The 14,691-nt window shown below is 39.8% G+C and overlaps 1 protein-coding gene across 5 annotated transcripts in view; it reads right to left on the bottom strand.

The window, feature by feature from the left end:
* Positions 1–14,691, bottom strand: part of LOC121947736 (ecto-NOX disulfide-thiol exchanger 2) — a 242,114-nt gene that overhangs the window by 40,312 nt on the left and 187,111 nt on the right. For all 5 annotated transcript variants that reach the window (XM_042492831.2, XM_042492832.2, XM_042492833.2 and 2 more), the window contains 3 exons: positions 10,483–10,689; positions 4,642–4,875; positions 1,735–1,947 (listed from right to left, as the gene is read on the bottom strand). In XM_042492831.2, coding sequence (XP_042348765.1) covers positions 1,735–1,947; positions 4,642–4,875; positions 10,483–10,689 — 654 coding nt within the window. The remainder of the gene's footprint in view (positions 1–1,734; positions 1,948–4,641; positions 4,876–10,482; positions 10,690–14,691) is intronic.

Below are 14,691 nucleotides of genomic sequence, written 5' to 3'. Positions count from 1 at the left end.
GTCATGTGGGTGGTCATGGAGGAGTGTATGGGTGGTCTGTGTATCCCAGAGGTCCTAATGTACACAGGGGGGTGAGTCAATATGACTGTCAGCTAAGTGTGCATGTGTGTGTGCTCGCAGAGTGGTGAGAGAGAGAACAGTACAGGGATCAATAGCATCTTCCCAGAACCCTGTAATTTGATGGAGCAGGTCGATGGTGAAGGCAGAGACGAGAGGAAAGGCTACAGACAGACTTTCAGGCCTTGAGCTTATATGCAACAAAGTAGTTCAAATAGAAACTCTTTCCAGTGAGGTCTGTGGATTATCTGTAGAAAAAGAGGACATTGTTTCTGCTTTTCAGTCTTTCAAATTTATTTTTCCAATGCTTTGAGTGCCACAAATGAAATTCTCTGCACATACACTGTATATTGTATTAGTGCAGCATGGAAAGATTGAGAAGTCAATATCTCAAAACCGGGGCATATAAAGCAAAAAATATCTGCATGGCTAGACACCAAAGGGGTTAGGTGACAATATGTATTTTTTTGTGACTTCAGTGAACTGACCTGTGAGGTGACATACTCCATCAGAGACAGACCTTTGTGGACAGGCTGAATTTATTGGTATGGACAGAGAGTTCAAACTTGTAAAAGCTCCTCACAGGAGGCCAGTGTCTCTGATATCATTAATATGACCAGCAATGCACCAAGAGGAAGGCAAGGTCATGAATAGGAATGTGTTTGTATGGGCTGAAATGATGGAGGACGTCTAACACAAGGTCAGTCTCTCTCTCTCTGCTTTATCCAAGCATCCACCGGTGACTGCATACACCTGTGTCTCCTACATGTCTTATTTATCTGATAAACGAAATGAAAACTGGGGACTTCACTGTGTGTTAAATGTTTATGTTCTATTTAACATGCATGTGGTGGGATACGCAGAGACAAAGTGCCGTGGGCGGTGGTGTAAACCAGCAGCTGCACAGCCAAAGCTGTCAGAGGCTGGTAGGAGCAGTATGCTTTGCCTTCGGCCTTTCATCAGCTGAAATGAGCTAAGCTTGCATTTGCTGTGTGTGTGTCTGGCCTCCACTGTATTCATGCAATGAATGTGTTGGGCTACTTACTATTTCCATCTGAAGGAAACAAGGATAATAATCCACTGCAGTCACAGGAACCTGTATTATTTTTTCCTTTAATGCTAAAGATATCTCGGAAGGAATACTAAAAAAACGAGCAGGACACTGAATGCTGAGTAGTTCTTGGCGATAAAACAGCACTGATAAGAAAGAAATAAAACTTACCTTTGAGCCATCGTCCCAAAAACAAACTTGTGTGAAACAAATTGTCTTCTATGAGGCTATTTAACTTGATAACCTTTATATCCAAAATGTGTACTCCTTAGCTATTTACACGACTGTGCACACATTCTTTGTGCATCTTGTGAGAACAAAATTATACTTACTTATTCAAAGCATTCAGGTACTTCAGGCACAAAATGTCTTACTTTGTGTTTATGTTGTGTGTTCAGTCCTATGATAGGGAAACTTACACTGAACCAGAAACTTGGCAGAGCATCAGTTGGACTCATTCTTATCTTCCTCCTGTACTTATACTACACAACAAGGAGTATAATAAATACTACTTCCTCTCTGGCCGTTATATACAAATGACTCTGATGTACACTTACAGTACATACGGTCTAAACTGTATTATACATCCAAGTGTGTGTTTGTGTGACTGAAATTAGAGGACTCACATTGACCGAGTATGCCGGACAGAGCGGTCTTGAACTTGTCTTTGGCCTCCTCCATCTCCTTCTCGTGTTGACTCTTCTCGCTGGTCAGCCGGCGGATGTGGCCATTGGACGACTGAATCATGGAGTAGAAGTTGTTGGCGTTCCTGCGGTTGACTTCACCTCGTTCCAGCCAGGTCAGGAGCACACGCACTGCTTCTGGAAACTTGCCATCGTCTGGCCAAGGGGTGAGAGAAAGGAAGATCTTTACAGGTAAGCTAAAACAGATAAATCTTGTACAGTCCAAAGACACTGGCAAGCAGAAAAGCATTAAAAAGGCTTAAAAACAAAACAAACATTATAGTCATGATCCATGTGAGATAAGGCTATAAACTGTGATCAAACAGCCCTGACTTCTGAGTATAGAGGCAAATACAGGGAAACTAAAATAAATATAGTAGCAAGTAGGGCTGAACAATTATTTGAATCGGCATTGCAATATTCAAATCGCAAAAGCTGTGATCGGACCTTACATGCTGTCCTATGCTCCACAGAACATATGTGAACGAAACTAGCTGTAGAAAACAACTTGCAGATTGCGATGTACGAGCTTTGATGCTTGCAGCACCTCAAAAGCTAGGTTTATGTTTACTGTACTGTATGTAATTTGTGTGTAGTGGGTGTGTGGTCAAGTGAGAGAGAAAAGGAGACGGTGATACTACTAAGAACAGACAGGTGTTTCGGAACAGATAACAAATTAGGCAAGGCAAATATATTCATATGTCACATTTCATACCCAAAGACTTTTACTAGTTAAACAAGTAAAAGCACAAGAAACAAATGATAAAAACAATAAAAGCAAACAAAAACACATAGAATAAAAACAATACAACAAACAGTCAAATATATTTGATTGAAATGAAAGTTAATTAAAAGCAATAGTAAAGAGGCAGGTCTTTGGCTTGGATTTGAAAGTCATCAACAGTGTCTCAAGTCCAAGCTCTTCTGGCATTTTGTTTTACATCTGAGCAGCACAGAAGATAAAAGCAATGGCGCCATGTTGAGTTTTAACTCTGGGAACAACAGAACCAGCTGACCTGAGAGGTCTGCCAGGTTCATGCTTGGTCAGGAGATGTGTATGGACCCGAACTGTTTAATGATTTATGGTCAAGTAATAAAATTTGAAGTTGCTTCTGTGGAAAAAACTGGTAGCCAATCTAGTAATCTGAGAACTGGAGCTGAATGCTGAGACATTTTGGTCCTTTGGTCCATTTTGGCAACAGCATTCTGGATCAGTTAAAGCTGTCTGACTGCTGTCTTCGACAGAGCTGTGAACCGTCTGTAAAGTTGTCAAGTGGAAGTAAATGAACAGTGGAGTTTTTGGTTTGACCATGAATAAAATGCTGCAGCTCATCAAGAACAAGTTCTCATCTCTTGCTTCTCAACTTCTGGGTTTACGACAAGGCTTTGAGCAAGTGTGTACTTTAGTTTATTAGATTTGTTGGTGTAACTGACAGAATATGTGTGAAATTCAGATTTATTTTTATTGTCCACACCAGGCTTGTTGTTCTTTAGTGCTTTGTTTTTCTTTTTTGATTTTATTTAAGTCATGATGGTTGTATTACATCATTTTAAGGTTCTAGGTTACAACTTATGATATTCTAATATGACTGAATGTTTTTTACAATTCAATAGCTAAATACATTCATGTCATTTTATCATAATAAAGGCCTGGCCAGCATAAAGAGCATTTTTATATGATGACTGTTTCCAATGTTGTGTTGGTCCCACTATAGAATGATTTATTGCTCATGTAAAGCAAATAATACAGAAGATATAAGATCGCAATTAGATAATTTTCTCATGTCGTTCAGCCCCAGTATGAAGCATTTTTTATTTTGTTGAGTAAAAACTAGGAAGTTAATGTGAGCAAAGTGGCACTGTAAAAAAGATTTAAAAAATAAATAAAACCACAGTAAACTGAAGAGAACATCAACAGGAGAACAAAAAGACATCTGTGCTGTTGGATGAAAGGAAAAAAAAAGGAACTGTTCATATAACGGGCTGTCGTATGCAAATTGGCTGTGGAGTACAGGAATATAACTGGCACCGAAAAGGGCTAAACCCCTTTTTTCCTCTGGGTGGAAAATTCAGGAGAGTATAAACCTAAATCTGCAGCAAATAACTGGGATGTGTGTTTTCACAACAGCAGTCCAAAGTGTTCAGAAACAAATCCTTGGCTAAAACAGCAGCGTGTTAGAGTTCTTTACACAAGGGCCAGGGGAGGGAGAGCTGAAAAAGACACGCACAGATGGTAGAGAGGCAGAAAGTCACAGCCATTTTGTCATCGGGCAACTGTGACTGAGACCTGGAAGTGCCATCGCTCATTAGTGAAACAAGTTTATTCAGCCAGACGGAAACTCGACGGAAAGCTGAGAAGAGGGGGAAATGGGAGCGGGGGAAGAGAAACTGGAGAGGATGAGCAGAGGAGAACAGAGAGTGCAGAGAGGAGAAAGGACAAGATAAGAGGAGCACGTGCTGAGGGAAGAGTAAACTGATATACCGTGTTTAACAGCCTCTTTGAAACGTCTTTTGAAAACAAATTCCCTGAATTTGTAAGAACATGAGAGAACTGCTTTGTCATTTTCAACAGTTGCAGTTCATGGACATCCCTGTAATGTCTTGGCTTGTATTGGACACAGGTACACGTATGCAGAACTACTCTTTCACTGTGTCCCCTACCTTGTCTGTTTGTGTTTTGTATGAATAACTACATTTTTATTTTTGTTTGTTCATTCACAATATAAAAATAAGTATTTGTAAATGCCCTTAAAAGGTTGATTAAAGGAAAAATGTATCGTCTTTTATGTGTCAAGCTCTTATGCTTGTGCTATGAGCATACTTTCTTATTTAATTTTATATTTTGCCAACCTTTGATCTTGTCTCCCAGCTGACTGCACTCGTGTTCAGAGTAGTGCACGATGGGGGGAGGGGAGGGCGGCCGGAGGCGATCCTCCTCCATCTTGCGGCGGTGCCTCTCCTCTCTGGCCAACATGCGCTGGCGACACTCCCACTCGTAGAGGTCGTCTCTGGCCTGGGCGAAGTCCACGTGGAGACGGCCGGTGTCTTTTTTGTCTGTGCTGGAGCCCAAACGGATACGGTAACCTGTGGGACACAAACACGTAAAAATGTAAAAAAAAGAAAAAGGAGATGGAAGTGGAAGATGGGAAAAAAGTAAAATGATGGGAGCACCAGATGGGACAGCACGGAGCTCACCAATTAAAATGAAGTAATCAGTCTGCTCAGTTAGCCTGATGTCATTTTCACAATGTGCTATGCATTTTGCAGGTGCATAAATGCCTCTATTTATTTATTTATTTATTTTTCACTTTATTCCAATTTACTTTCTAGTGTATAGGCATGCAATTTTGTGCAAACAATCAAGTCCCTTTAGAGAATGAATTCAAATTGACCTTGGTGATCTCCTGACTTTTCATCAAGTGCAATCATAAGGTTGGCATTTGTGTTTTGAGTTAGATGTCTTTAGATGGATTTTCATGATGTTTGATGTTTACAGTCAGATATAGAAAGAATGAAAAATAATTGTGGTGGTACCCTGACTTTTCAAGGAGCCCCATTATCAGGTCAAGATTTCATGTTTCCCATACTGTGGTATATGACCATATACTTGAAAAACTAATGACATTCCCATTAGCTTTAGATGTACGTTGTGTTAATCACTAATTAGTAAATGCTAGTTTGTTACCACCATCCAAATACGTGCTGTGTTCAGCTGCCTGAGTACTAAGGCAAGGTATTAATACTCAAGACATGTAAGACACTGACTGAAATACAAAAGTTCTCAGTCGAATGATACTTGCAGTCGACCCTGTTTGTACCCAGATCTAGAAAAAAATACCATTTGTATGGTTTTGTTCTATCCACACAATCTGGGTGTGATGAAGTCCAGCGTGTTGTATTTGGTATTGTTGGCAGTTCAGCTTGCCGAGATGCAACCAAAACCTTGGAAACTATGGCTATAGTACACGCCTGTGGCGTCTGTTGGTGTTTTATGCAAATGAACGCTTCCATTCCCTCAGTGAGTATCAAATGAAGTAGAAACTAACAGTTTATATACACGTCTGTGAGAATGTGGGTGTGTCACACACACACACACACACTTACACACACATCTTCCCCTGAGCAACACAGAAGATCTATACAATCAGCACAGTTTCAGGGTGGACACCCAAGATTCGTGATTACATCTTAATGCCTCCCCTTCTGTTCCTGAGATATGATGTTGAGTAATCGACAGAAAAGTATTTTTGCAGAGTATTATGATGTCACAGTGAAATTTACCTTTGACCTTTTGGATGTAAATGTCATCACATCATTATTTTATCCTGTTAGACATATGTGTGAAATATTGTCATAATTAGCGTCTGATTTTTTGTGCTAGGGCCAAAAACCTTGAGAGACCAAGACCTTTGACTACAAAATTCTAATCAGTTTACTTGAGTCCAAGTGAAAGTTTGTGCCAAATATGAGGACATTTCCGCAGGGCCTTCTTGAAAAAATGGCGTTCACAAAAATCAGTTCATTGATGAGTCCAAGTGAACGTTTGGGCCAATTTTGAGAATATTCACGCATGGTGTTCTTCAGATATTGTGTTCATGAGAAAAGGACAGCCAGACAAATTGACAAACTGTAAACATGATGCCTCTGCCCACGTCTATTGCCGACAACGAGGCATAAAAAAAAAAGGTATCAAATGAAGTACTCTGTTGGTATCGTTATGACTTTAAGGGTACTGGTATTGTTATTTTTTGAGCAATAGCAGGGCCCCTCGAGTACAGTCTCACAGAGCGTGCACACAGCTAGCTGCAGCCTCTCAGTCTTGTTATTAGACATTTGACAGTAGAGAGAAACAAGAAACAAAGGCAGAGAGAGAGGAGGGTGATATGTGACAAAGATCCCTTGTCGCATTCAGACTGAGGAAGTCATGGTTGCATGGTTTCCACCTTAAGACCACTGCAGCACCACCATGCCTGAGTGCCTCTAATTTTGACAGCTGTCACCTTCACACCTCCCATTCCCACCTCATGGTCACTCTTTCTGTTTAATAATACATGTCATAATGAGCAGGTCTTTCTTCTTCTAGACTGCTTGTGAAAATAAAAAAAATAAAAAATGGAAGGCTGAATTATGGGCACCATACATCTTTTTAATGCAAATAGAAAAACATGCCTGGAGGCGTTGATTTGAGTCAACTGAACATAACATTGGAAAGGAAAGATAAGGAGACCAAAGAGGTACACAAACGACCTTTAATCTGCACGATGCAGGGCTAATTTCTGGGCCAGCTGAGTTACTTTTCATCACCAACCATGAGTTGTATTAGGAAGACTTAAAAATGAAGTTAGAGCATCTTTAGCTTCTGTGCTTTTAAGTTTTAACAAGTGAAACAGGATGTTTGAGCAATGTACAGTTACAAGACGGATTTAAATAAAATCCTTTTTATTTGATTGGACTGCTAAACAGTGGGCAAGTTTAGGGCAATACAGACTCACAGCACCTCCCTCGCAGTTAGATATGGAGGACGACGACAGAGGTGAATAATATCAAACTGAAGTTAAATAAACTGAACTAAATTAACAAACATTTTAAACTGTTTCATCTGGTTTTACAGGAGGAAAAAGGCAAGGATTTTGATGTAAGTAAATACTTACTTTTGACATATATTTGGTATCTCACAAGAGATAAATGATTAGGATTCCAACTAGGAAAATGTACCTTTCTTTTCATGGGGACTTTAACAGATAACAGAGAAACCACTAATCAGGTTTTATTGGAGTCTACCTGCTGACCACCTCTTACCTCTTTTGCTGGTTGGCTTCCTTCATTTGACAAGATATACTGTAAATGAAGAGTTTTGTGGAGTACAGAAGGCCTTCATCCTTTTGTCAATACACAAGAGAGACTTAGGGAGGCCAATTACTACTCAAGAGGCACTGAAAGACCACAATATCCCTCATCATTATTACGTCCTCTTCTATTCACTACTTCCCTCTCATCCTCACACTCTCCTCCTTACTCAATTTTCACTAATGGCTGGTTGCGCATCTGAAGAGAAATCATGCCCATTTTGCGATTTAATTGGTTGCAATGATCAGAGAGTGTGTTGAGTGTGTTTGGGTACACATGCGCGCGAGTGTGTGTGCTCTAACAGCCGGACACAGTAATGATGCCCACTGTGAGGCTGCTCTCATCACAAGAGAAAGAGGGGTGGTGGGACACACCAGCACAAACAGGAAAAGGAATGAGTGCGAGTTCAGGGGGTTTCGACTTCAGTCCGTTCTCGATGCTTCAGGCTCTCAATCTACTAGTACTTCAATATTTCATATGGAGGAGATCTCAGTGCGGTGGAGCTGCTGGAGTTTGTGTCATAGCTGGGTACTGTGTTTGTACTGTGTGTCTGTGTATGTGTGTGTGGGTGGGGTATTATTTATGGGAAAACTACACAGCTCTGTCATCTGGCTAATATATGGACCTCAGCTCCCACGTCTCACTGTGAGAACAGAGGCAGACGAAATCACAGGATTTCTCATTCAAACTAACTGCCGCATGAACACACACAGACGTTTGCACATGCATGAACACATGCTTAATAATGCTGGGAATGCTACTGAATCAGCTGCTAGGTTAGATGGGTTTTTTCAGAGTAGGAACATACGGCAAACACATAAAGATATAAGGCGTCTGGGCTCTAGATGCTGCCGTGAAATGAAGAACCACAAGCTGCTGTCACATTGAATGCGTTTACATGCACAAAATAGTCCCGTTTTTGCCCTTATTCTGAAAAAGCCAATATTTCTACTGAGCTGTTCACCTGACTAATTAACATGAATATTCCACTGACACTCCTGTTTACATGCAGTTGTGTATATTATAGTATAGTATAACGTGCTTCCTTAACCTTTTTGAAGAGGTTGGTGCTCTGATACTTGCGTATATCCAGAAACCTGTTGATATCCAAGTCTTTCCTGGAGTTTACAAGCAGGTGTGTTTCTCCTTCCGACCAGAAATGTGGTATTTTAGGGAGTTTTTCCTTGGGTGATGGGCAGTTGGGTGTCGTACACTACAAAGCCCTCTGAGGCAAACCATGTTTTGTGGTAATGGGCTCTATAAATAAAATTGAATTGACTTGACTTGATTTTCTTTTGCATGCATCACCCCCCATAGCCTTGTAAAATGTTGGTGAGTTGGTTTGTGTACAACGTATCCATGACAACCCCCTGAGCAGACCGTAAACAAACAACGGGCAGGGTGTCGCAAACTGCAGTAAAAACCCGAGCTGAGACTCCTATTCTGAATTGGTATGCATGTCAAACTAATGCTCCTCAAACCTGAATAATACCAGCATATCTCACATGTCTTAATTGGAAAACACTAACTGTGGCAAACGCCCTGCTTCGTAACATTTAAATGGAATATACTGTTTATATGACCCGCATCAAAATTAGAATATTGTAATATTCAGAATAACAGGAGAATACTGGTGTACATGCAACCGTAGCCATTGTTAGTAAAGATGCTTTTAGATACTAGAGCTGTGGGTATAAATTAAATATGCTGTGTCGTGGAATTCTTCCAAAATTTGACTAGAATGCAAGAAAGCTGCAGATTGCTGCATTAATTTGACTTAACGGTGTAATCTTACACTTTCACTTGCAGTTAGAGCTGCATAGAGTACAATTTAAAGTTTAATGATTAGATATTTCTTACTAAAATACATGTGGAAGTTTTTATGTACACAGGCTTGTACCTTCAACTTTTTTTCATCTGCAACCAGCAGCAGCTGTATATCTCGCTCTGTTGGTCAGGTGGTTTTTAGAGTCAAAAATATTGCTTCATTAAAACATATTGATTTATCCTCTCTATTGTTGGACTTCTCTTAACGAATATTCATAAAAATTCACAGGACCATCTCTTTGCAACAACCTACTTCCATCACAACAGTCAACATCATTATTATCATCGTTCAAAAACATCTAGAAAGGAACTTCATGGATTCATTTTTTAATTTGTTAATTTCTATCAAATTTATAGTACTGTTTAGTCTTGAAACTTTGATCGGTTTATGTTTATTTTTTATTTGGGGGAGGTATCTTTGTAAGCCATTTTCAGCTTCCAACTTCTGCACAATGTCAAAACTTTTTATATTCACACAGATTTTTCTATACACATGTACGTGCAAGTAAAAATTAAATAAAAGGTATTGTATCAAAGTTAGATTAACATTTGTCGATTGGTTGGTTAGTCCACAAATATTTCCCCACCCTTTGGCAGCCACAGTTTTTACTCTAGGAGGCTGAACTTTGGCTTGGAGGCCAAGTGTGTGTGTGTTTATCAACCTCCAAATGGATTCACAGACTGACCCAAGATTTTGTGGAAAAATTGATCATGAGCTGAATAACTGCTTCATAGGAATTGGTGAAAAGGAGCTACATGCGTACACGTAGTTGCTGCCTTTGGGAATTTGCTATACTTTCTTACGCAGTTCGTTTTTAGGCAGTTGGGAACCCATATAATCATTTTTTATGGAAAGAAAATCTAAAAAAAATAAAATGGAAATTTCACTTCCTGGGGACTCTACATCTTAAGTGTATTCTTGCTTGACATTTGTCTATGTAGCATTGACACAAATACATAAAAATATCACACCAATGAGCACTTACACTATGAGGTTTTAGAGTTATGACAGCTTACCCGACAGGAAGAGAGCCTTGTCCACAGTGAACTCTTCAGCAAATCTGATATGGCAGAAGTTTTTCTTGCTCTTGCGTATGGCGGTGATATCTCCACACTGCCCAAACACCTCCATGATGAGCTGCTCATTGGAGTTCTCGGGCAGACCGCCGACAAACACCGTCTTACAGCCTGGAGGGCGGTCTCTTGTGGCCGGAGGCGGAAGATCTGTGAAAAAGTAGTGAAACAAAGGAGAGATTCTACAGTTAAGTATCAAAACAACAAAAAATGAATGATGCAACTGTGTGCATTTATGTGGCGATATTACAGATGAAATACAAACAACTCAAGAAATGATTCAGCTGTCCTAGAACTGAAACTCGATTTTGAGCATGAATTATGCTCTTTGAGAAGCTGACAACAATATGTGCAATAGCAAGAACATACTGCTCTGATTATATCGCTGCTGGAGATCATTTTGAGGAGCAGGTCTGGTTTCCTGTGTTTCATTTTAACTCAGAAAGAAATATGTATGCCTGTATGTACAGTCAATAAAAGAAAATCCGAGTAAAAGCAATGTTATGCTGTCTGAACAGAGAAAGAAAACAAGAAAAAGCAGTCGCTCACTTGTAGCTCCAATCCAAAAATATTTATTCTTACTTTAAATGCCAATATATGAATAGCACCGACTCAAACAGGTTCAACAAATAACAGAAGCCCGTGTGTTTATAGTGTATAGACTACCTGTCAGGTGTGTCAATACATTAAACATTACAGACAAGAATATGATGGAACTGAAAGTCTTATTATGTGTGATAAAAAAAGATCCACCAAAACATTATGGAAAGATTATAAAAGGAATATCTCAGCCCCCAAAATAATTATTTCATCATTTCAAATACCTTCAGAGCCAGACTCCATTCATAAAAACAGTAATTCTCCTCACTAAATACAGGTCCTGCTGGTCTACCGCTGCCTTGATCAGGAGTTTGAGTTATTGTGAGACTTTCATGAATCCAAACTAACAATTTAAAACACCAAAGTCACACAATAACACAAACAAACTCGCTGATAAAGGCAGCTGTAGACCAGCAGCTCCAGTGTTCAGCGAGGGAAAATGACTGCTTTTGACAACGGAGTCTGGCTTTGAAGAGAGCATCGATAAGTTTCACTTCGTGTTCAGAAATGGCAAAAATGTATTGATCTGGAAGTACAAAGCATACAACAGAATTAATGAGACTTATACTTCAGGAGTTGTGCCAGAGTGTGAAAACAGATGTTTTAATGTAATTTTTATTGTTGTAAAACACAGCCCCCAATGACTTCACTTCATCAAGAATTTCCCCTGAATTCTTCATTCACCACAGGCAACAGAGTTTTCTTCACAAATTCAATGTAACATGGGGTGAACGATAGATACACAACTGTTCATTTGGGTGAGAAATACTCCTTTAAGAGGGGAAAGTGGCACTTCAATAACTGCAGGAAAGAGAGTTTCATGATAAAGCAATTCACACATTAATGACTGAGGGAAAAAGAAAGCGTAAATGAAAAATAAATAAATAAAAAATGATCTGGGGTCAAACTCCACATTCAGGCTGAGAAGAGTAAGAGCCAGGTGACACTAACATTTAAACAAGAAGAAGATAAAACTTGTACATAAAACGATCCACGACTTTGAAAAAAAAGGCCACATTCCTGAGCTTGATGCTGCGAAATTCAATTAAGTTATATTTTAAACATAGCACTTATGACCTAAAAAATGATAAAGCTCGATGCATGAATAATGATAACTTAGAGCAATATGCTCAGATCGTTTTTTGTTAGATAAATGTTAATATCAAAACCGTTCCATGCATGAAAATGAAATCCTTTTGGCCACAAAGTGATTGCAAATCCTCTCATGTGGAAGGTCCCCTGCATTGCAGAAATCACTTATTCAACACAGATGAGTGTTGACTGATCTAATCTCCGATAGATCAGGCTTCTCATCCATGATGAATGTGATTAGCGGGGTCTATGAGGAGTGAACCAGCTAATCAGTGGAACGCTGAGGATGCTGGATTTTCGGCTGTCTGCTAGAAAAGGGCCCCGCGATCATTGTTACTGATACTTCCACCCTACTAGATATCGATGCTCTGAAAAGAACTGGAGTTGAACTTGGTCGGATACCTGAGTTGTATCATGAGTGCCTAACTGATCAGCAGCAAGTGGATTAATTCAGATATCTTGGGGTCTTATAAGTGTGATCAAAAGGATTTCGAGACTGAGAACTGGTTGGGTGCAGTAATATAGACTTTGCATCAGTTTTCTCTCACAGTCAAACAGAAAAACAGTCTAAATGGGGCAGTAAACTTCTTGTTACAGGTGATTGTGCCCTTTTTTCCCTGTTTTTTGTTTCGCCTTAGGTTCTGCCCTCCCCCTCGTTGCAGTGACGAGTGCTGGTGGCGTGTACACCGACGTCTCATCACTCATCAAGGACGTGGTGGTTAAAAAGCCTGGAGAAACTAACAGTCAGAGCCAGTGGGCCAGTTCAGCAGCTTAGGTTCGTTGTGTTGGTTGCAGATTGATGAGTTGTGGTGTCGGTGATCTTTACTCCCATTTGGGTGAAGGGTGTAGAAATAATTAAAAAGCTGATTGTTAATTTAAAATGTTTTTCTCGTTTGTTAACAAAGTTGGGGTTTTTTTCACACTTTGAAGACTTTTTGTCAAACTTTATCTCTTTGTTTTTTTAAATAAACCCAAAAGCAGTAAAGTCCCAGGCTTAAAATGGAGTGCCAAAAACTGCAATGCATCAAATGGCCACTTAAAGGTGGCTCCAAAACAGAATAAACCCCCATACAGTCCCATGGTAATATGTCCAACTTTACAGCACAACAAAAACTTGTTTTAGCCCGGTACAAAAAATGTTTTCAGGACCCGCTTCCCAGCAGCTCCTTCTTCTCTAAATATGGTAACTTCTGGCTCCAAAACACAAACATGGCAACAGCCAAAATGCCAAACACAAGGCTTCAAATCAGCAGTCCACCATCAAATAGGTGATGTCATCGTGGTTACTTCCATTATTTATACAGTCTATGGTTTATACACCGACCTCTGCTCGTCTTTCTTCATTATAACTGTTGCCCACATCAAACCCTGACTCTGAGCATTAGATTTCTATATAACAAACAGTTGTTGAGGAAAGATGAGTCCATACAGTCTGACAGCTCTCAAACCGACATTCAGGATTTTAGATCCTGCTGATTCCTGTTTTTTAGACACTCATTAGCCAAAACAGACAGATATGAAAACTTTCATTACCCTCTGGCATCTCTCAACTAAACTCTGTGAGGAAAAGCATATTCAGTGAGGGCCCAAATCCTTAAAAACTTGAAAAAAATAAAGTAACTCCAACCCTCAGCTGTGGAAGATTTGGGGTAGTGAAAGAAAGAATGAGCTCACAATACAAACAGCTGAAATGAGGTTTCTCAGCAGGGTGGCTGGTCTCATTCCACATGACGAAGTAAGGAGCTCAGCAATTTGAGAAGACATCGGGATTGAGCCGGTGTTGCAGCTTCACATTTATGATGCCTCCTAATAGTATGATAATAAATAAACCAGCTGGCTGGAATACATATTTTACAAAAAGAAAAAAATATTTATGGGATGTCAGGCAGTGAAAACATAACAATCCAAAGTCAGAGTTTTCTTCAGGCTAAAAAAGATTCATCAGCTCACTGCTGTCACAGCTACTCTCACGCAGGACTCTGAAGAGTTACAACTAAATTTTCAGCCTCTGAGTTTAAGCCAGAACTGTCCCTTTCTTTCAACTCTCTCTGTCTCTCTCACACTGTGTATCCCTCCCTCTGCCTCCTCTTTTCTTTAAATGTGGCTGCTAAAGCAAAAATATTGACTGGAGTTTCATTCCTTGACCTCCGGAGTTGGCGGATTAAACTAGTTTTGAGTTGAGATGGACAGAAAAAGTAAAAGGTGGCCCGGAAAAAGCTTGCGACGGCAAGAAAAAGCTTTGTTGGCAGACGCAACAAAGAGTTCCAAATTAACTGACCTTTTCGGTCCGCGGGTGTCTGATGGGGACGATGGAGAGAGAGCAGTGATGACAAAGAAAGGAGAACAGGTGCAGTGCAGCGGTAACCTAATGTGTCATGTTGTAAAATTTAATAAAATTTGTTTTGTTTTGCATTACAAAGTTTTGGCATCAGATGAGTAATTTCCTAGCAGCTATTAACA

This window comes from Plectropomus leopardus, chromosome 8 (genome assembly GCF_026936395.1).
Source record: "Plectropomus leopardus strain MGB_pleo_1.0 chromosome 8, ASM2693639v1, whole genome shotgun sequence".
In the NCBI taxonomy this organism is placed as follows: domain Eukaryota; kingdom Metazoa; phylum Chordata; class Actinopteri; order Perciformes; family Serranidae; genus Plectropomus; species Plectropomus leopardus.
This window is presented reverse-complemented; position numbering and strand designations above follow the sequence as displayed.